We start from the raw sequence: 22,532 nt of genomic DNA on the forward strand, positions 1-22,532 counted from the left end.
AAAACATCGGCTAGAAATTTGGAGCATGAATGCCCTATACCATGGGATATCTTCTTCTTTTCGGATTGAAATTTTATTTTTTTCTAGTTTTTCATACATTCCATATGTTTCTTTTTTCTTCATTATATTTTTTTCTATTTTCGACTGAATCTCAAGCCACTAATTATAGCCGACTGATTACTCGTTGCCATCGCTCAAACTACTTAGTTTTGCTGGTAACGCCAATGATAATATTATAATCGATTTTAAATGGAAAATATTTTAATTTTAAGTTTTTGTAATTTATTGTATATGAAAATTTTTATATTTTTCCATTTGTAAAGTTTGTTTAATGATTTTGGCAATAAATATTTTTTTCTTTCTTTCTTCTTCTGCTAACGTTTCTCTATGGTACCTATTATCATAGAGAAACAATAGCGTAAGTAGATATCCCATGGTATAGGGCGTTTATGTCGCAACTTTTAGTATTATCTCAAGCCGATTACTGTCGATTATTGTTGATTTTTAATGTTTTGACCGGGTAAGAGTGTATGAACGGCACAATATGAGTGACTACCAGGTGCCGTTCAAAACCGATTACTCTTACCCGGTCAAAACATTAAAAATCAACAATAATCGACAGTAATCGGCTTGAGATAACAGTAAAAGTTGCGACATAAACGCCCTATACCATGGATATCTACTTACGCTATTGTTTCTCTATGATAATAGGTACCATAGAAAAAAGTATATTCATAAAATATAATGCTATAGAGGAAAGTTAACAGAAGAAGATATCCCATGGTATAGGGCGTTTATGTCGCAACTTTTACTGTTATCTCAACCCTATAGTCCACGTAGTTCTTTCCTATGAAGCTTTATGACGCTGGTAGTCTCTCATATTGTGCCGTTCATACACTCTTACCCGGTCAAAACAGTAAGAATTGACAATAATCGGCTTGAGATAACAGTAAAAGTTGCGACATAAACGCCCTATACCATGGGATATCTACTTACGCTATTGTTTCTCTATGGTAGAACGGTGGCCTGGGCAGTGGCGTACAAGACAGGATGAGCGCCAAGCAGTGAGCAAAGTCTGAGTTGCGTGCGCAATGAATGAATGAACGAAAGAATTCACATTTGTCTTATTTATCTTGTATCTAAATTTGGGAGAGAAATAGTACTAGGAGTATCCTTAGTTTTTCTCTCCCAATCAGTGCTACTTTGTGAAAATTATAAATAAATATCTTGTGAAAAATAAATATTGTATTCTATATATTAAAGACTGACTGTTGAGCAAGTAGAACGGTGGCGTGGGTGGCGGCGTACAGGACAGGATGAGCGCGAGGCATTGAGCGACATCCGGGTTGCGCGCACAGGACAGCGCCGGAGTCAGACCCTTGCAGTCCACCATTTGCGGCGAGGCACCTCGCTCCAGCAGCAGCCGGGTCACGAGCACCAGTCCATTGCGTGCTGACAGGTGCAGTGGCCTTCAAACATTAATATATCATTATCAATCAATCAAATCATGTTTATTCACTTCATTTTACAATTTAATTAAAATATTGGGCCTGTTCTCAAATCAAATCAAATTCTTTATTTGCCATGAAACAATACAATTTTTTCAAAACAAAAGCACCATTAAAAACTTAATTTAAACATTAACATGAAATAAATAATAATTCTTCTCAAAATAAGCTTACGCGTTGCCAGCAAAACCAGAGGTTTGTGTTCAACGAGTATCAATCTTATAAATCTTAACTTACAAAATTAATAAACCATCGATATATCAATATTGAAAAAAATAAATAATAAACAAAAGGAGTGCTTTATTACAGAGATGGCTATAGGAAAAAACACTTAAATTGAAACTAAAAGTCTACATGGAGGTGACAAAAGACAAGGAGATCAACTTTGAAAGAGGTGAGATACATTAACAGATTTTATCCATTCAACTATATTTCTTATGGATGACTTAGTAATATGTTTTGCTAGGAAGTGTTGAGGTACCAAGTTAATAAGTTTATTGCTGATGTAAGTGAATTGTCTTCGGCAAACAGTTAAGTCAGTTCTATTTATAATATAGTTCGGTTGCGCTCGGAAGTTGTATGACATCATGTATGGTTTAAATATATTTTTACATTTATTCAGGTACAGTATTAAATTTTTTATATAGAACTGCTTTACCGTTAGTACGGGGAACTCAACAAACAGAAGATTTGTTGGGTAGCGTCTGGGATGGCCAAGAGCGGCTTTTATTATAATATGTCTTTGCAATACGAGAATCTTGTTCATGTGCGTATCCAAGGCACCACCCCACACCCTGATCCCATACTGAAAAATTGACTGAGCATATGCCGAGCACACTAATTTCACTATATTCGCATCCCCGAGACTGCTCAATTTATGAAACTTGTATATGACATGTCTCAATCTTCTACACAGACTATCAATGTGAGCATTCCACTTCAGATGACAGTCGAACATAACGCCTAAATATTTAATTACATTCACTTTTTCTAACGAGCTGCAACTACAGTCCTCGTGCCTCACCCGTTGATATGCATAATAGGCGCAGTCAGGGGAGTGAATTTTAATACCCGTATGTGACATTATGTTCTCCTGACCGAAAACTACACAACATCTCAAAGAACGTACTGTGTACATAGAATGTGGTAAATTGTGAATCGGACAGGTAAAAAGTTCCGCATCCCACGGGAAGAATTTTGACAGATTCTGTACCAGAAACCAGTTCCAGTTCCAAGTTCCTGCCCCACAGTCGAAGCCTGGTAAATTGTTACAGTTCCAACTACCCGAGCTCTCATTGGTCGATTAAATTTAGTAGTCTGCTTGCTTCTCTGCGCAAGCGCTGATAGCTTGTTTACCATAGCATAGCCATATATTACATAAGCAACAAAATTATGTTTGATATTTATTTATTTAGCCTATGGCAGATACACAACAAATATATAGCTTATGAGTCTCAAATGTCTAGATATACACTGTATATTTCCAAAATCTTTGAGATGTTGTGTAGTTTTCGGTCAGGAGAACATAAGTTTGTCTGACCGCCATTATTTATGTTTCATAACCATTCGTTGAATGAATTTTTCTCTATAGAAAATTTGAAAGTATGTCTTCAGTAATGGAATAAAAGAAATGCACACTTTTCTAGACGTAAGTTTGTAAAACAGCCGTTCATTCACGCAGCTAGTAGCCGACACATTTTGGTGTAAATCAACTTTATAAGTGCGCGCCAAAAGCTTGAACTAACGATTTTGAAATGGCGTTCCATGGGAACATTTTGCACTAGTCACTTGATTGAACAATTTACGATTAGAACTGGAACAATTTTCTGTATACAGAACGTACACATCAAGTGTACCCCTTATTAGGCTAGGCTAGGCTAGGCCTGCTTCGAGGAATAGTTCGTTTCTATTATTTAACGAAAATCCAAATTAAATGCTGTAAATCACCCCGAAGACAACAATATTGACAACATGGCTAACAAGCTAAATTAAAATTCGATGAGAGCTACTATCCACAAATAATTTGCTGGTCCGAGAATCGAACTCGGTAACTAATTACTAAAGTGCGAGATAAATTACTTTTAACATGAAGAGGAGAAACCCATTTCTCCCTCCACAGTTTGTAGCATAGACACAGAGGACATCCTGCGCACAATGGATGCGCCGTGTCATTTTGCTTCATGTTCTTGTGATGAAAACATCTCTGTAACATACACAAACCAATATACCTGCTGACCAGTACACTACTTGGAACATTGCCAGCAATAGATGGAGGGGAGTGTTGCCGCATCGCGTTACAAAGCTCTCTCACTCAGACACAAAAGAAGGAGAATGCTGCTAGGTAGTGGGAGTGATTAGTGGAGGATAGAGCATCGGACCTCTCCATCTTCGAGAAAGAGCCGTGTTAAAAGTAATTTATCTCGCACTTTAGTCAGGAATGCTTACCCTTACACCGAACTGACAATCTCTGGAGCAGCGCTCATTTTATATGAAGGCATAGCGGCCAGGCAGTCTACAGATGGAAATTAATGAGAAATTGCATTTATTCAAATGCTAATTAATGAATAATTATTATTTTAATATGGCTTTGTATAAAATGAGCGCTGCTACCCAGAGATTGTCAGTTTGGTGTAAGGGTAAGCATACCTGACTGGCAATTAGGAGTTACCGGGTTCGATTCCCGGGCTGGCAAATAGTTTTTGGTTAATAGCTCTCGCGGAATTTCCATCCAGCTGTCAATATTTGCAGTAGCAGAAGTATTCGGTGTGATGCAGTATTTAATTTGGATTTTCGTTTATTAAGGCTGTGCAAAGGCTAAAAATAAACTTCCTACTGGTGATATTTTTCAAAGTTTTTCGATTTGTATATCATCAAGCTATCAAAATGAAAAAGTTTTCTCAGGAAAAACATTTTTTTCCGATCATTAATTTTTGAGATATGAGCGCCTAAAGTTTAAATTTTTGTGACAGAACATTTTAAATTCGGTAAGAAATATAAATCCATGAGATTTGAAGGATAAATTCTTCATGGTATTGTTGATCTAGTAAAACAAAAATTTTCTTAAAATATAAATTTTTGAGAAAGTTATTTAAATTACCAAAAATAACTCAACTAAAAGTTATTTTTGGTAAATTGAATAGCTTTCTCAAAAATTGATATTTTAAGAAATTTTTTGTTTTAATACATCAACAATACCATGAAGAATCTATCCTCTAAATCTCATGGATTTACCTCTCACCGAATTTGAAATGTTCTGTCACAAAAATTTAAACTTTAGGCGCTCGTATCTTGAAAAGTAATGATCGGGGAAAAATGTTCTCTTGTGAAAACTTTTTCATTTTGATAGCATGATGATATAAAAATTGAAAAAAATGAAAAATATCACCAGTAGAAAGTTTATTTTTAGCCTTTGCACAGCCTTAATAATTTATCCATTAATTAGCATTTGAATAAATGAAATTTCTCATTAATTTCCATGTGTAGAATAGAGTAACCAATCAATTAAACCACTTCCTCTTGCAAAACCATGTGCATAATACCATAGATAAACAATAGCGTAAGTAGATATCCCATGGTATAGGGAATTTATGTCGCAACTTTTACTGTTATCTCAAGCCGATTACTGTCGATTATTGTAAATTTTTACTGTTTTGTTGGGGTGATAGTATATGAACGGCACAATTTGAGAGACTACCAGCGTCACATAGCTGCATAGGAAAGAACTACGTGAACTATCGGCTTGGGATAACAGTAAAAGTTGCGACATAATTCCCTATACCATGAGATATCTACTTATGCTATCGTTTCTCTATGATAATACCCTGCAAATAAATTCATAACCTAATCCAGAAAGTTGACTCACGTTCGCTTGTGTTTGTTGGGCATGTTGACAATGGCGGCGTCGAATGTGTTCTCGAGCAGAAGCAGGGCGCACTGCGTGTGTTGGGGCGTCGGTTGGTTGCAGGCGTGATGCAGTGCTGTGTTGCCGGCTACGTCACACGCTCTCACCGACGCCTTCTTCTCCAGCAAAGCTCCTGCAACGCAAACACATTCATTAATATGCCAATTTATTGAAGAAAGTAGTTCTACATTTCATTTCATTTTTTTTCACCCCACTGACCACCTATGAAAGGGGTATAAGGATTTGTCAATTATAATCTAAGTCGTCAATCTTTGCATTCCATAATGCAAAAAGAATTCCTCACTGGAATAAGGACAAACCTCCAACAACTCCTCCCTCACCTTAATTCTGAACTTTTCACCTGTAAGAGCCTTTACGTGTTGGCAATGAATTATAAAACCGAATTCCTGCACTCTTTACCCCCCTCTATACATACCAGTCATCTCTGAGGTTTTGTCTATATCTGGTATTGTATGACTGGAACAACTCTCCTGTATTGAACCTATCTTTATTCTTATCAATAAAACAAAGAGTCTCAAAAATATATACCTGGTAGTGGGAGAATCTTCAACTCTTTGAAATAACCTCTACAACTTGCTCTAATAGATTCACCCACCATCACTCTAACTGCCCACTTTTGAATCCTAAATATATATGTATTGCATGAGTTAAATTGCCCCAAATATAACACCGTATGAAAGAAGAGAATGGAACACAGCAAAATAAACACTTCTAAGCGTTCCTGCATCCAGCAATTCCTTCACGGTTCTAAGAACAAATTCTGCCGAGTTTAGTTTGCTTTTTAGTTGGTCTAGATGAGGTCACCAGGAGAGTTCAGAGTCCAGCACTACTCCAAGTACCTTTGCCTCGTTTGCTGAACCTATGTAGAACCTATGTATGTGCTACTACATGTAGTTCAAACTCATCTCAAGTGAACCTCCTTGCTTCAATCAAATCTTTTAATAACAATAAGAATGGAATTATCTCATTAATTACTGAGAGCGAAATGACGTCACGGACGTTCACAAAACACAAAAATAAAAAAACACAAACGCGTGATGCAGTCTCTTCTCGACTTGAGTCGCGTAAGTGTGAGTTAAGCCTTATAAGCCTATTATAAGCCAGTTTTTCCTTTATTATAATTTAGATTTATTTGCATTGAATAGATAATTTGAAGTGCTACTGACTGATGACATGATGATGACCGCGCGCCGCGGCACACACGAGCGGCGTGCGTCCTTGTGCGTCGCACGCCTCGAGCGAGGCACGGTGTCGCAGCAACAGGCGTGCACAGGGCAGACTGTTGACGAGGGCGGCGATGTGGAGGGGGGTGCGCTGCTGTTTGTCCTTCAGCGCCACCACCTGAGAGCCGAACCGGTTGACCAGTAGCTCCAGGCACTGCACTGAGTTCTTGTACCTGTCAATCATCAATCAATCAATATTCAATTTAGCCACAACATTCAATCTGTTTCAATAATGCCACCTCAATCTTGTGGACAACCTGTCGGAGCGTGGTCGTGAAAGATGTTCAATGTAAATCGGCAAATGATTTGTAATTATGATAATAATAATAATAATATTTATTGATGCAGACAACAGGTGTAAACCCACCTTATTAGTTTAGTTTAGTTAGTTTAGCTTAATTTTCGTCATGTAACACTACATAATCAAGCAAAGCTTGGTAGTATATGACACGTCAAAAAGTATTGAGTACAATACTCAAAAAAAAGTAATCATAAAATAGAGAAAAAAAGAAGAAAATCAGAACATACAAAGTAGTTTAAAATATATGCCAGTAAAAAATACTCTAAACTGTACGGAGATGCATCGATCATTGCATTCTTAAACCTTTTTGGGCACTCAATACATTTTATTTCAATAGGAAGAGAGTTATAAGCTCTTAATCCGCTATAATGTGGCCCTTTCTCGAGGATTTGAATAGGCTGTCCACTGATATAACAAATGCCTCAATTTTCACAGCAATAAGACTAATCATAGGTGTAAGTGACTATTAGTAACTATTAGGCCCGGTTGCACAACAGCCGGTTAAATTTTAACCGCCATTAATTTCACGAGAACCAATCAGAGAAGCCGTCTTTTCAAAAACGCCATCTCGAATTGATTCTCGTAAAATTAATCACGGTTAAAATTTAACCGGCTGTTGTGCAACCGGCACTGAATCTTTTATATACAATCATCTTTTATTTATGGCCAATCGGAGGTTGAAAAAAGAATGGCCCTCGTTTAATACAAATTTACAAATATATCTGTTTACAATATATCTAAATTATAAATTCCTAGTTTATATAATATTCATATAAGTTTTGACGTTTAGAATTTTAACATGAGTACCTATAATTTGTGGATAAGTGAAATTTTTAATATTTTTTGTGATTGTGAAGGGAGATTTTTGTTTGGATTTGTATTTTAAAATTAATTAATCTGATAAATTCAAAATTATTGTAGTACATACATTTTTTGGACTCAAAATAATGTGTGAATTAAGTTATCATTTACATAACCTCTAGGCTGTGTATTCCAAATTAAGGTTTAAAGCAGTTTTGGGCGAGTGCCTGTTGTTTTTACCTGCATTGTACCTATTGTCTACTAATAAATAAATGAAATGGACTCAAAATTGGACAAAACTTATAAAGTGTAAACATAACCTATTTTTGGACAATTTCTATCCAAATTTGGGAAAGAAACAGGTTTGGGCTTTAAGCCTGTTGTTTCTTTTCCAATCATTCATAGTTGAGAATTATATTGTATTCATCAATGTATAAATAAATAAAAAAATATACAGAATAAAAAATCTGGTGTGGCGCACTCACACAACTTTCCTTGCCGTTATGAAAATTGATCACCTGACGCTAGTATTCACGCGCATCTCAAGTCTACTATTCAAAGACCTGAGCCAGCTGGTGACAGCACAATAACGCTGGATACACACGAGGTCTGCTATCTCTTCATAGTGAATGGTTTAATAGAATCAACAGTCGCCAACAGTTTGCAATTGAATAATCATCACATTTTCTCAAATTTCAAGCTTATTTTCAATTTCTATTGAAATCTAAAATCAAACTTTGCATAGATGGGACGGAGCTCATGAAATTTTTATAGATATTCAACTTGTGGCAGTTGATATAGCTTATCAATGACTATTTTAGGTGTAAATAATTTGATCAAAATAGTTGGAGCCGTTTTTGATAAAATCGCGAAAACCCCTGTTTTTGACATTTTCGCCATTGGCGACTTTTTACGTTGTTTGATCGAAATTGTTCGTGTCGGATCCTTATAGGGGAAGGACCTCAAGTTCCAAATTTCAAGTCATTCCGTTAATTGGGAGATGAGATATCGTGTACACAGACGCACATACACACACACACATACACACACACACACATAAAACACACACCAATACCCAAAAACCATTTTTTTGGACTCAGGGGATCTTAATTTTTTTCGGAAATCAATACTTTTCTTACCTATGGTAATAGGGCAAGGAAAGTAAAAATATAGGTTATTCTATACCAAACTATTTGAGAAAATAATAGGATGAAATGAGGAAATTGCTCAATACTCACACTGAACAATGAACCGGCGAAAAGGCGTTTCCTTCCAGTGATTTGATCTCACTGAACAGCAACAAGTATTGCACTGTCGCATCGTGTCCTGCAAACAAAATATTAAAAGAAAATTAGGTTTATGACAAAACTAATTTTTATTTATTAATTGCCACTACACAACTTCCAGAACACAGGTTTAAACTCAAAACGGTTCAAATTCTAATTCATACGATAGTTCAAATGTAGCAAGGCTTAATGCAACTTTCACATTTTTGAATCACACACACTCCAATTTACACTCCAATACGGGTCAAGCAGAATCACAGAATACAATACAGATTGGTAAGTCGGCTAGTATCCTGACGACAAAATCCGACATCTTGAAAGAAAGTTTAGCATTGTAATAGTAGAGATGGGAAGTTCGGATCACTTTACTGATCCGGGTCAATCGGTTACGTTCACTGCCGCGACCCGTTCAAAAGACCCGGATATCGGTAATTTAAATTTCTAACAAGATGGCGCATTCACGTGACGTGGCGCATTCACTCAAGTCTTGGCGTCATGTAAAATGCATTGTTTGGATTGAATTCAAGTAAACTTGACTGATGTACCGACCGTTTTAGCAAGCCCTCTTTATTATGATAAACTCATTTTATACGAAACTTGAATTTAACCTTCCGGTAGTCGCGCCCTACTCAATCACACGAGCAGTCGCGTGTTGTATTTGGTACAAAATCCAATTTTCCAAGTGTTATGTACTCTGTTTACTGTCAAAACATAAATGAATTAATTGTATAATCACTTTTCCATCTTCTTGGATTATTTTACATCTATGAACAATTGGATGATTACAATTTCATAGCCCAATAGGGTACATCAAGCAAAGCCATCAATTCTGTGTTATTGGTTCGTTTACAGTCCCCCTATACAGTCTTTCCCTACTTATGCACTGTCGCGACTAAATGGCACCTGAAGACTGAACCTTTGCTCGTTTGATACTGCAACTCAGTGGAGTGATTGGGGAAAGTTTTGGAATGCATAGGTGACTCATTCACTGACACCACCCCATTCAATAGTTTTGTGCAGCAAAAAAAACTGACACTGTTGTACTTTTTACAACAGCGCGACTGCCGGAAGGTTAAGAAAACTTGACTAGTGTACCGACCGTTGTAGCAAGCCCAGTGCAGCGGCGTGCAGTTGTGATAGTCGTGTGCGGCGAGTAGGAGTGCCCGTTGCGCCGCAGTTGCGGCCTGCAGCAGCGTGACGCAGGCGGCCGTGTGTCCGCAGGCGGCCGCCAGGTGTAGGGCCGTCTTGCCGGCGCCATCTTGGTAAACCAGGTTGCCACCTTTCTCCACTATCAGCTCGATCACCTCCTTATGACCGGACACCACCTGACAAACAAGTGGCAACATAGTTATTAACACACATTCCGAATTCTCCAAGTTAATAGGAGGGTTTTTTTTCTCAACCCCCGATTGTCCATAAATAAATAAGACGAATGTACAAAGTGGTGCAGAAGAAACGCACAAAAAATATATAATAGGCTTAATAGAAGACGAATGTACAAAGTGGTGCAGAGGAAACGCATAGAAATATATAATAGGCTCCCTCAGGATATTAGAGACATGGCGGAAATATGAAGATTCAGAGGATTGTTAGAGAGGCTGTTGCTTGAAAGGCAATACTATTCTGTGGATGAATTTCTGCAGAAGAAATACATTATTGTACCTTGTCTTTTATTCATCCCAGGCCCTTGTACATAGATACTTTTGACTGACTGCTTTTTCAAAAATCTGGTGTGGTACACTCACACAACTTTCCTTGCTCATATTTGAAACTACGATCAGACTTTTGTATATGTGTATTGTTTTCAGAGTACTTTTTCCTTTGTGCAAATTGTGAAATTAGATTATTTTTTTTAGTCGTCATTTTTTTAAATTCGTCAAAACAGCTGTTCTACAGATGAAATATCTCGACTATGTGTTTTTTTATGAACTGCTCTACCTACCTACCTCATGCACGAGAAGGAGGTTACAAAGTCCATTTCTCAAGGATGGGGTGGACCATTAGTTTCCCAGAAAGGAGACTCATGCCAGTTAATAGAGCTGATAAATAACTATACAGAGTATGAATTTGAAAAAAATCGGTCAAGTTATTTTGAGAAAATCGTGAAAAACATGGTTTTTCAGTAATTATCCGCCATTTTGAATTCAATTTTATTGAATTTCTTATTGTCAGATCCTCATGGTATAAGGACCTTAAGTTTAAAATTTCAAGTCAATCGGTTGATTAGGAATCGAGTTATCGTGTTCACAGACATACACACATACACACACACACACACACACACACACACACACACACACACACACACACACACACACACACAGACCAACACCCAAAAATCATGTTTTTGGACTCAGGGGACCTTGAAACGTATAGAAAACTTGAAATTAGGGTACCTTAATTTTTTTTGGAAAGCAATACTTTCCTTACCTATGGTAGTAGGGCAAGGAAAGTAAAATATATTTCATGTGACTATTGTATAATTACAGTATTTTATCAATGTGATTGTGATATGTGTTGAGAACCTTTCCAAGGTTGTTCTTTTTTTACTTATCCTCAGTCTGATTATCAGATGTTTAGGAAGCAATTATAAATTGAATTGAACGCATGTTTCTCGAACCGCTAGTACTCGGCGTAGGAAGAGGGTATTGCCCTTGAACGAATGTTGGCAGACGGCCAATACCATGCAGTTTCAGTCGCTTTGGAGCGTTGGAACGTATAACATAGTGTGTTCTCTGTCGAGCAGTTTTTTTTTTTAGAAACAATGAATCTGTAGTCACAGTGCAACGTCTTTTCCGTTAATATTTTAGAGTAGGATGTCGAGGTGCAGTGTCTGATCGAAATGCTGTACTCTGATGGGTTGCAGCGTATAGAAGTACTGGTTCTGTGATGAAAAAGAAACCACCTGGTCTTCCCTTTCTACTCCTGAGACAATATCTAGTCGATTGTCTAGGACTAGTAACAACTTCCGTTCTGACTCCGTCTATATTTTCCGCAGTACGAACTGAACGCTGCATCCCATCAGAGTACAATATTTCGATCAGGGCACTACACCTCGATCCCCAACTCTAAAATATTGGTGGAAAAGCGTTGCACTGTGACTAGAGATTCATTGTTTCTAAAAAAAAACTGCTCGACAGCGAACACACGATGTTGTACGTTCCAACGCTCCATAGCAACAGAAACGGCATAGTATGGGCCGTCTGCCAACATTCGTTCAAGGGCAATACCCTTTTCCGACGCCGAGTACTAGCGGTTCCAAAAACATGCGTTTCCACTGCACCACCTTGTATATCTATCTATAATATAATAAAGGAATACACTTTTTATGTATTTAAACACGACATGCAGTCAATTATTATTATTAAGTAAATAATTGAAAACTTTTACTCACTGACTGAAGTACTTTCGATCGTCTAGCGATCATTTTCAACAGTGCAGACCAGAAATGTTTTGATGGTTAGGAAGATTAATGGTGTTTATTATGTAATCAAAAAGTTTGTTGGATTTGAAATTCAGATGTTCATTTAGTAGGTTAGACAGTAACAACATACTAATCATGGCTGAATTTCAAATCCAACAAACTTTTTGATTGCCAAAAAAAAAAGATTACATAATAAACACCACTAATCTTCCTTACCATCAAAACATTTCCGAACTGCACTGTTGAAAATGATCGCTAGACGATCGAAAGTCAGTGAGTAAAAGCTTTTAATTATTTACTTAATAATTGACTGAATGTCGTGTTTAAATACATAAAAAAGTGTGTTAATACAAAGCAGCTCGGAATGGATCAAGAAACCATCACCTATAATAAAGGAATGAATCGCCCTACACATGTCGGGGATAGGAAAAACCAGAAATGAATGTATTGGAGAAAAAACTATGCACATAGATTTATTAGAGACATATAGACTATTATTAATTGATAAATATTGGTTTCATTGGATTTTGAAGATCCCTTCAATATATCAGAGAAAAATATATAATAATAATAATTGAAATTCACAAATGACGCATCATCATGTCTTAACTACTGAATTAATTAATTTGAGCAATTATACATGAATATTCTGAATTTACCAAGGTTCCATAGGCCTATGTTCATTGTTATTAATCAATTAACTCTAATTTGATAATTGAAACAAATTTATTCAAACAGAGCATACTCCAAGTGAATCCGTAGCTTTGTAGGCAGCGCGCGGTTCATGAATCAAGGGTTGCGGGTTCAAGACCTATCACATTTTTTTATGGAAATTTTCATCTCTTATAAAAACTATCCAAGCAATTTTGAACATAATTAATAGTCATTCAATTTCTGTATTTCCTGAAAAATAAATTGCCCATTACAATTCTCGGTAGATCCAGAATCCTCATGTAAAATTGCAACAACTGTCACAATGTTGTATTATTTTTGTGTATTCGATGAAATAAATTGAAATTAAAAAAAAAGGAAATCGAATTATTCTACAACACCAAATTTTCCCCGGCGCAAAGCACAGGTAACCTTCTAGTGAAAGAATATTCTCTCACCTGCGCACAGGATTTTCCTTGCAAGTGATTGGTTTATTTTATTTTTGCTGAAAGTGTTTTTTGTACATTTATTGTTGTTGAAGAACCAATAAAAATTTTTTTATTTGATTTTGAATATTTTTTTCACTAGAAAGTTACAAACACTTATGATTATTCTTCAACATAATTATGAAGGTTGCGGAATTTGTCATACCAGTGAACCAGTCTACCAAATCCTCTCCTTAAAATGCTGCCGCCAGATGAGTTTAATTGGGCTATGACGTTGATTTGCAGCTTCTCGTTAGTTTGAAAGCTCTGCCCTCAAAGTCGTGCTCTGATTTTTGACCGAGCGAAGTGAGTCTAAGATTCAAGTCGACGGTTTGGCATTTCTCTTAATGTTTGAATGTTTAAATGTTTATATGTTGCGCATATACGGCGAAACGCGTTAATAGATTTTCATGAAATTTGACAGGTATGTTCCTTTTTTAATTGCACGTCGACGTATATTCAAGGTTTTTGGAAATTTTGCATTTCGAGGATAATATAAAAGGAAAAAGGAGCCTCCTTCATACGCCAATATTAGAGTGAAAATCAGACTATAGAATTATTCATCATAAATCAGCCTGACAAGTCATTACACAGATGTGTGGAGAAGCCAGTCTATTGCTGTATTTCCATAAGGTCTATAGCACGGTATATAGAAGAAGACGACGGTAGGTGTCACGCGCATGTTAACAAATAAGTTTCATAAATTGCCAATAGGTGTTAAAAACGTCGGTTGGTGGCGATGACGCAATCTAGCTGGCTGGCCACTGCGCACACATTTCATGACCCCTGCCGTTTTCATCTAAATACCGTGGTCATAGTTTCAATCAGAATACTGCGTGAGGTCTACTGTTCACAGAACTACTAGTTAGGAAAATGTATAAGTTACTAGTGACCAAGTCAGGTTTATCAAACTTTTCCCTCACGGAGAAAAATTTGTATTTCTCACTCTAAATATTCAAATAACTGATACAATTCACTGATACGTGTGGAGATCCAGCTTAATTCAATTCAGAGTTTGGCCAAAAAAGAAGATGGAATTACTTACGGCACGAAAAAGAGGAGGATGCTTGTTCTTGTCTACAATGTTGACACTGGCTTGTGCTTCCAGCAGAATCACCACACAATACATATTGCCAGCTCCCACTGCTAGGCTCAGAGGAGTTCTGCAACCAATAACACTAATTATCAACATCTTATCAAATTATCAACTTATCAAATTATTCTATCAATTTATTATCAACATCAAATTATCTGCAAGCAATAAACCAATTATCAACATCTTATCAAATTATTAATCATCAACATAAAAATATCAGCAAGCAATAAAAAAAATTATCAACATCTTTCTTTAAAATTGTTAAATTGTTCAAACCTATTTTCACAACCAGGTTGACATTTACTGTCAGACAAATTTTATATTAACACATGACATACAGTGTGGTTAATATATTCAATTATACTAGTAGTTCTGCGAACAGTAGATCTCGCTCAGGAATACAACTTTCAATCTAATGAGAAGGGCCAGTAAGTACATTATATTATGAAGATTTAGCCATGTCATCTATTATTTTCTGCATTAAAAGTGCTAGAGACACTGCTACAGACACATGACATATAGTGTGGTTAATATAATCAATTATACTAGTAGTTCTGCGAACAGTAGACCTCGCTCATGAATTCAACTTTCAATCTAATGAGAAGGGCCAGTAAGTACAGTATATTATGAAGATTTAGCCATGTCATCTATTATTTTCTCCATTAAAAGTGCTAGAGACACTGCTACAGACACATGACATATAGAGTGGTTAATATAATCAATTATACTAGTAGTTCTGCGAACAGTAGATCTCGCTCAAGAATACAACTTTCAATCTAATGAGAAGGGCCAGTAAGTAAGTAAGTACAGTATATTGTGAAGATTTAGCCATGTCTATTATTTTCTCCATTGAAAGTGCTAGATACACTGTTTCCAGGGACACCGGACTTATCAAGGAGGTACCTTTATATCAAATACATACCTTTTAAATGAAAAAGACTAAGAAATTGTCAAAAAACCACAGATTTATTGATACTTAGAAAGACCGGTTTCGGTCTTTATCAGAGATTAACAATGGTGTAATTACCGAAACTGGTTTTTCTAAGTATCGATGAATCTATGTTTTTTTTGGCAACTTTTTCATTTAATATGAATAATTACCACAATATCAACTTCTCAACTACACAATAACCTCAATTTAATTAAAACTGCACGATACGACGCAACTCAAGTCGACGCTCGACTCAATCTCACAGTCGCGAGGTCTCAGAGACTGGTCTGAGTGTCACCATTTGAAAACAAATGCTGCGTGGAGAAGAGACTAGAGTCGCAGTCTCTTCTCGACTTGAGTCACGTAGGTGTGAGTTGAGCCTAAGCCTTTCGCTGTGATGAAACAACATGTATAAGGATCTCTCATGGAATGCCCATACTGACAGACTGGCGAACATAATCAGTAGCAGTTTATTTTTGCTCTGCGAAACATAGTCAAGTGTGTGCCCCCTGAGACAGGAAAAACGTTAAATTTCGCACTCATTTATTCATATATTGCATATGGAATTGAGCTCTGGGGTAACACGTCTCTGCAGAACATAAATCAGATATTCATTCTGCAAAAGCGGGCTATTAGGTGTTTAGTGGGATTGGGGTTCAATCATCCTTGTCGAGATTATTTTAAAAGGCTGTGCATACTCACTGTACCTTGTATTTTTATTTTTAAAACTCTATTATATGTGGTTAAGAATATGGGCGGTTTAGCGACCAATGCACAGGTAAATTCACACTTTACCAGAAACAGGAACAACTTTATCGTTCAGCCTCACAGGCTAACTCTTTTTGAGAAAAAAAAACTAGCTACATAGAGACAAAAATTCTAAACAAGTTGCTTAGTAATATAGATTTTAAGAGCATGACTTTCAAGAAAGATCTTTATAAGTTCCTTGTTGAAAGAAGTTTTTATAGTGTAAATGTATTTTTATGTGACAATTATGTGTGATAACATATAGGCTATATCTATATTTTTATTATGTTAAATATTGAAGAGATTTTTTGTACATGACAATGTTCAATTGTATAGTTGTGATTCTTAATTACTGTACTGTATTGAACATATAAAATAGTTATTTGTATATCTAGAGTGAAAAGTACGACTTCTTCTCCCTGTGGGAAAAAGTTTGAAGCCCGAGGCGAAGCCGAGGGCAGCAATTTTCCTGAGGGAGAAAGAGTATTTTTCGCTCGTGATGTACACAACATTTTTCCTCCATCTACATTTTTTTATAGAAACTGCAAATAAAATCATTCTAATAGCTTACGTATTGGTGACAATGATTCCTAACAACATAACCTAAATCTAAAACCTAAAAACCAAAGACCTTAAAGATGCATAGACTCACATACAGCGCTAGTGTCATACTTGGAATTGAAATCCGCCATTGAGGGGGCAACCCATAAGATTATTACATACCAATGCCACCAATGATCTATTGAATGCCTTTGTGATCTATTGTATTACAAATATATATAGATATAATACTCATGCTAAAATACCCCAATGGCGGCCTTCAATTTCAAGTAAGAACTATCATTGGGAAGGCATAGGCATTGTGGGTCTATATATCTTTAAGGTCTTTGCTAAAAACCGGTCGTCTGATTGGCACTGCCGATTGCGCTATCTATCGGCAAAAGTTGTAACAATTATATCAGCTGAGCAGCTACCAAAAATGGCTGACTCCAGATCACGCGGTTCAGATTTGAATTGCAGATCAAAAATATTTGTTGGCTGGTATTTTGAATAGAATAAAATATTTTAAAAATTGTATAAATTTTTATCGTCTACTAATATTAAGAAAATAATAATTATCATACAAACATATATTTCATGAGTTGATCAAATTTCTGGTTGTGGTATTGAATTCAGTTGACTCAATGACAGACACCTCTATTATGCTTTCTCATCTGATCTTAGACCTTCTAACCCATTACAATGTAAGTTTCAAAATAGAGATGCTCCCCATGTTATCTAAATGGAGTCACTTTTACTCCCTAGGTAGTTTTTCTGTTTTTTACTACCGAGAGCGAAAAAGTGACACTTTAGTATCAGGTTTCAGGGAGTAAAGTAAGTACTTTAGACAGTAGGTGGAGGAAAAATATTATTATTATGTAATGTTCATCATGCATGTCCTACAGTTAGCGGCCAGCCTAACAGGGGGTGTTTTTGGAATGGATTTTATTTATTTATTATAAATGAATATAAGTTATTATTAAAAAATAAATGAAAAATATTTCAAGTTGATTGATAGTACCTCTTGTGAACGTCCATGGTGTCTACGACAGCACTGTTCTCTGAGCTCTCCAACAGCATTGACAGGCACTTCCCGCGGTTGGCCAACGCGGCCAAATGCACCGGAGTCTGCTGCGCCTTCCCGTCGTGCACACACACTCGCGCACCGCACCGAATCAGCAGACAAACGCATTGCTCGTGACCTGGCAAACAATCATTCATACCACAATAATCAACTGACGACAAACATGAATAAAGTTGTAAAATAAAAGAAGAGATAGGCTAATTTATGATAGATAATCTATATATATATATATATATATAAAAGCGAAATGGCACTCACTCACTGACTGACTGACTGACTGACTGACTCACTCACTCACTCAATCACTCACTCACTCACTCGCAGAACTAAAAATCTACCGGACCAAAAACGTTCAAATTTGGTAGGTATGTTCAGTTGGCCCTTTAGAGGCGCACTAACAAATCTTTTGGCAATATTTTAACTCTAAGGCTAGTTACACACACATCGATTTTTGGTCGTACGATATTTTGCCGTCACTATGAATTCTATCAGATTAAACGGAACTTGGCAAACATCATATGTTTGAAATCATCTGTTCAATCTAATAGAATTTATAAGGACGGTAAAATATCGTACGACCAAAAATCGATGTGTATGTAACTAGCCTAAGGGTGGTTTTTCAGGGTTTAAAGTTCGTCTTTTAGCATGTTTATTCTTCTTCTCCCAATCTCTTAATTATAATTGAAATTTCCATATCATATGTTACTATAGAACTATAATCTAGATAGAATACCTCTTCGAAACAGTTGTTAACTGGCAACTAAATTAATAATTTTGTCAGGTTGGCATTAAGTTGAGTTGACTTTGTTAGGTTGGCACAAAGTTGAAGATTTAAGTGCATTTATCGCGGAAAAATTTATTGGGCACTGCTACTTCAATCCTGGGAATATTACATTACTAGCCGTCAGGCTCGCTTAGCTCGCCATATCCGTTTAGTCTGGACCCCCGACTGGATTGTCCTAACATATGATAAAAATGCTCAAATGAAAAATGCAGGCGAGCGAAGCGAGCCTGCTGATCTCATTCTTGGACGATCCAGTCGGGGGTCCAGGGGGCGGAGCCCCCTGGCTAGACGGATATGGCGAGCGAAGCGAGCCTGACGGCTAGTATACTCATATGTATCTGGTGGATAATAATTATAAACAAATAGCAACTCAGATGCTTCAACAGAATAAATTGTAATGTATTAAAATATAAAAATCTGGTGTGGCGCACTCACACAACTTTCCTTGTCGTTATGAAAATTTATCACCTGACGCTAGTGTACTCGCGCATCTCAAGTCTGCTATTCAAAAGATATGAGACAGCTGGTGATAGGTCAATAACGCTGGAGACACACGAGGTATGATATCTCTTCGTAGTGAATGATTTAATAGAACCAACAGTCGCAATTTTAATAATCACATTTTCTCGGTTTTCAATCTTATTTTCAATTTTAGGTGGAAATGTTACTGGACATTAATTGCAGAGATTTTTATGCTCAATCTTTTCCACACGAAATTTTCCGTTTAAATTATATCTGAGACCTGATAATTGGAGATCTAAAATCAAACTTTGCATAGATGGGGCGGAGCTCCTGAAATTTTTACAGATATGGGACTTGTGGCAGTTGATAGAGCTTATCAATGACTATTTCAGGTATAAATTTTTGAAATTTTTTGTTTGAATTGTATATGAAGGCTGATAATTGAGAATCTAAAATCAAACTATGCATAGATGGGGCAAAGCTCCTAAAGTTTTACAGATATAGGACTTGTTGCAGTTGATAGAGCTTAACCCTACTAAAAACCCTGTTTTTGACAACATTTTCGCCATTTTAGTCGCCATCTTGGATTGCATTTGATCGAAATTGTTCGTGTTGGATCCTTATAGTGTAAGTACCTTAGGTTCCAAATTTCAAGTCATTCGTTGACTGGGAGATGAGATATCGTGTACAAAGACGCACATACACTCATACACACACATACAGACCAATACCCCAAAAACCACTTTTTCGGACTCAGGGACCTTGAAACGTATAGAAATTTAGAAATTGGGGTACCTTAATTTTTTTCGGAAAGCAATACTTTCCTTACCTATGGTAATAGGGCAAGGAAAGTAAAAATGAGATAACATGCGTTACAAATGACCATTTCTCAGACACTATTTCATCCCGCTCAAATTATTCGAATGCTGTGTCAATCAAGTATAAGAAGCATACTACTGCTGCCTTTACACCAAAGTTATTATAAAATGTTTATTTTTCCGTCCTTATAGATTCTATTAGTTTGAACGGAGCTTAATAAACACATATGTTCATCATGTGTATGATAAGTTATGTTCAATGTAATAGATTCATAAGGACGGAGAAATAAACATTTTTCTTATAACTTTGGTGTAAACGCAACTTAAGGGCCGGTTTCCGAGCTCGGGATTTAGCTAAGTTCTAGACTTTAAACAGCTGGAGTCAGAGAATTGACTTTCCGAAACGGGGCGTAGTCGCAGTAAACGTTTAAATTGAATTTCGAAAAAAAAAGAAAATTGAACATAAAACAAAATAAAGATAAATAGTGTAAAGTTTTAGCTATTTTGAATTATTGACCGAGCGAAGTGAGGTCTAAGATTCAAGTCGACGGTTTGGCTTTCCTCTTAATGTTTAAATGTTTGTATGTTTATATGCTGTGCATTTACAGCGAAACGCGGCAATAGATTTTCATGAAATTTGACAGGTTTGTTCCTTTTTTAATTGCGCGTCGACGTATATACAAGGTTTTTGGAAATTTTGCATTTCAAGGATAATATAAAAGGAAAAAGGAGCCTCCTTCATACGCCAATATTAGAGTAAAATTCAGACTATAGAATTATTCATCATAAATCAGCTGACAAGTGATTACACAGATGTGTGGAGAAGCCAGTCTGTATTTGCATAAGGTCTATAGTTTCAATCAGGTACTTGTGGATGAGAATACTGTGTGAGGTCTAGTGTTCACAGAACTACTAGTTTAGGAATGTTTTATTTCGTCAAGGAAAAACGTTTCCAATTACAGAAAAAAAAAAAAAAAGCTAAATCCCGAACTCGGAAACCGGCCCTAAATCCTAGTTTACACATTGCCAATTAGCGAGACAGTTGTCTTTGGACAATTGTCATCACGTGATTACGGATTGTCGGAGGCCAAGCCAGTTAAACGAGAAAGTGTTCATAAGCGGCCAACTATTGGCACGGCAGTTGACAGCTAAACATGGCCGACTTCTCGTCATCTGTTGTGACTGAACTGGGGCAAAAACAAGACAGCACACTGGCCTACACCGTTCACACGGCGCCAATTGTCGCGACAACTGAGATTCCGAGTTGTGGGGGGGGGGGGACTGTCCTTAGTCTACTCCCCGAGACAGTTGAATTTCGAGCCAATTGTCGGGACAGTTGGCAAGACAATTGGCCTGAAGTGTTTACATGAAGACAATAATTTCATGCCAGTCAGTTGCCTTATTGGGCCACACAGATGTGTGGAGAAGCCAGTCTGTATTTGCATAAGGTCTATAGTTTCAATCAGGTACTTGTGGATGAGAATACTGTGTGAGGTCTAGTGTTCACAGAACTACTAGTTTAGGAATGTTTTATTTCGTCAAGGAAAAACGTTTCCAATTACAGAAAAAAGAAAAAAGCTAAATCCCGAGCTCGGAAACCGGCCCTAAATCCTAGTTTACACATTGCCAATTAGCGAGACAGTTGTCTTTGGACAATTGTCATCACGTGATTACGGATTGTCGGAGGCCAAGCCAGTTAAACGAGAAAGTGTTCATAAGCGGCCAACTATTGGCACGGCAGTTGACAGCTAAACATGGCCGACTTCTCGTCATCTGTTGTGACTGAACTGGGGCAAAAACAAGACAGCACACTGGCCTACACCGTTCACACGGCGCCAATTGTCGCGACAACTGAGATTCCGAGTTGTGGGGGGGGGGGGACTGTCCTTAGTCTACTCCCGGAGACAGTTGAATTTCGGGCCAATTGTCGGGACAGTTGGCAAGACAATTGGCCTGAAGTGTTTACATGAAGACAATAATTTCATGCCAGTCAGTTGCCTTATTGGGCCATATGAATAAAGTTGAGCATTTGCTTATACTTCTAGAATATGGAATATTCTTTTGAAAAATATATCATTTTCTATGAATAAACGTGAGCAAAACCTTTTGCTCATGCTCATAAAAAAAATAGTTTAAGCATTTGCTCAAAAGTAAAAGCTTATACTCAAAATTGTATGAATAAACTAGAGCATTTGCTCAACTTTTGAAGCAAATGCTTCAAAAAGGTGAGTCTAGTCTAGAGCAGCTTATCACCTTTTGCTCATAGTAAAATAGCTCAACTAATTCGTATGAGGAAGAGGAAACTATACCAGGTACGATCACAAACAATAGTTGAGAACTATAAAACTCTTTTTAGATACAACCATGATATATATCACCATTATTCCTATAAAAGAATATATACAAAAGATAGCTACTTGATATAAAGATAGCCATCACAAAATAGGAAATAGGCATTTAAGAAGATGA

The 22,532-nt window shown here is 36.7% G+C and overlaps 1 protein-coding gene across 1 annotated transcript in view; it reads right to left on the reverse strand.

The window, feature by feature from the left end:
• The window catches only part of LOC111062892 (serine/threonine-protein phosphatase 6 regulatory ankyrin repeat subunit A-like), a 51,946-nt gene that overhangs the window by 18,154 nt on the left and 11,260 nt on the right, over positions 1-22,532 (reverse strand). The window contains exons 6-12 of the mRNA XM_039419567.1: positions 17,937-18,117; positions 14,647-14,764; positions 10,141-10,366; positions 8,994-9,081; positions 6,597-6,826; positions 5,371-5,542; positions 1,270-1,469 (exon numbers count right to left, since the gene is read on the reverse strand). Coding sequence (XP_039275501.1) covers positions 1,270-1,469; positions 5,371-5,542; positions 6,597-6,826; positions 8,994-9,081; positions 10,141-10,366; positions 14,647-14,764; positions 17,937-18,117 — 1,215 coding nt within the window. The remainder of the gene's footprint in view (positions 1-1,269; positions 1,470-5,370; positions 5,543-6,596; positions 6,827-8,993; positions 9,082-10,140; positions 10,367-14,646; positions 14,765-17,936; positions 18,118-22,532) is intronic.

Source organism: Nilaparvata lugens, chromosome 1 (assembly GCF_014356525.2).
Source record: "Nilaparvata lugens isolate BPH chromosome 1, ASM1435652v1, whole genome shotgun sequence".
In the NCBI taxonomy this organism is placed as follows: domain Eukaryota; kingdom Metazoa; phylum Arthropoda; class Insecta; order Hemiptera; family Delphacidae; genus Nilaparvata; species Nilaparvata lugens.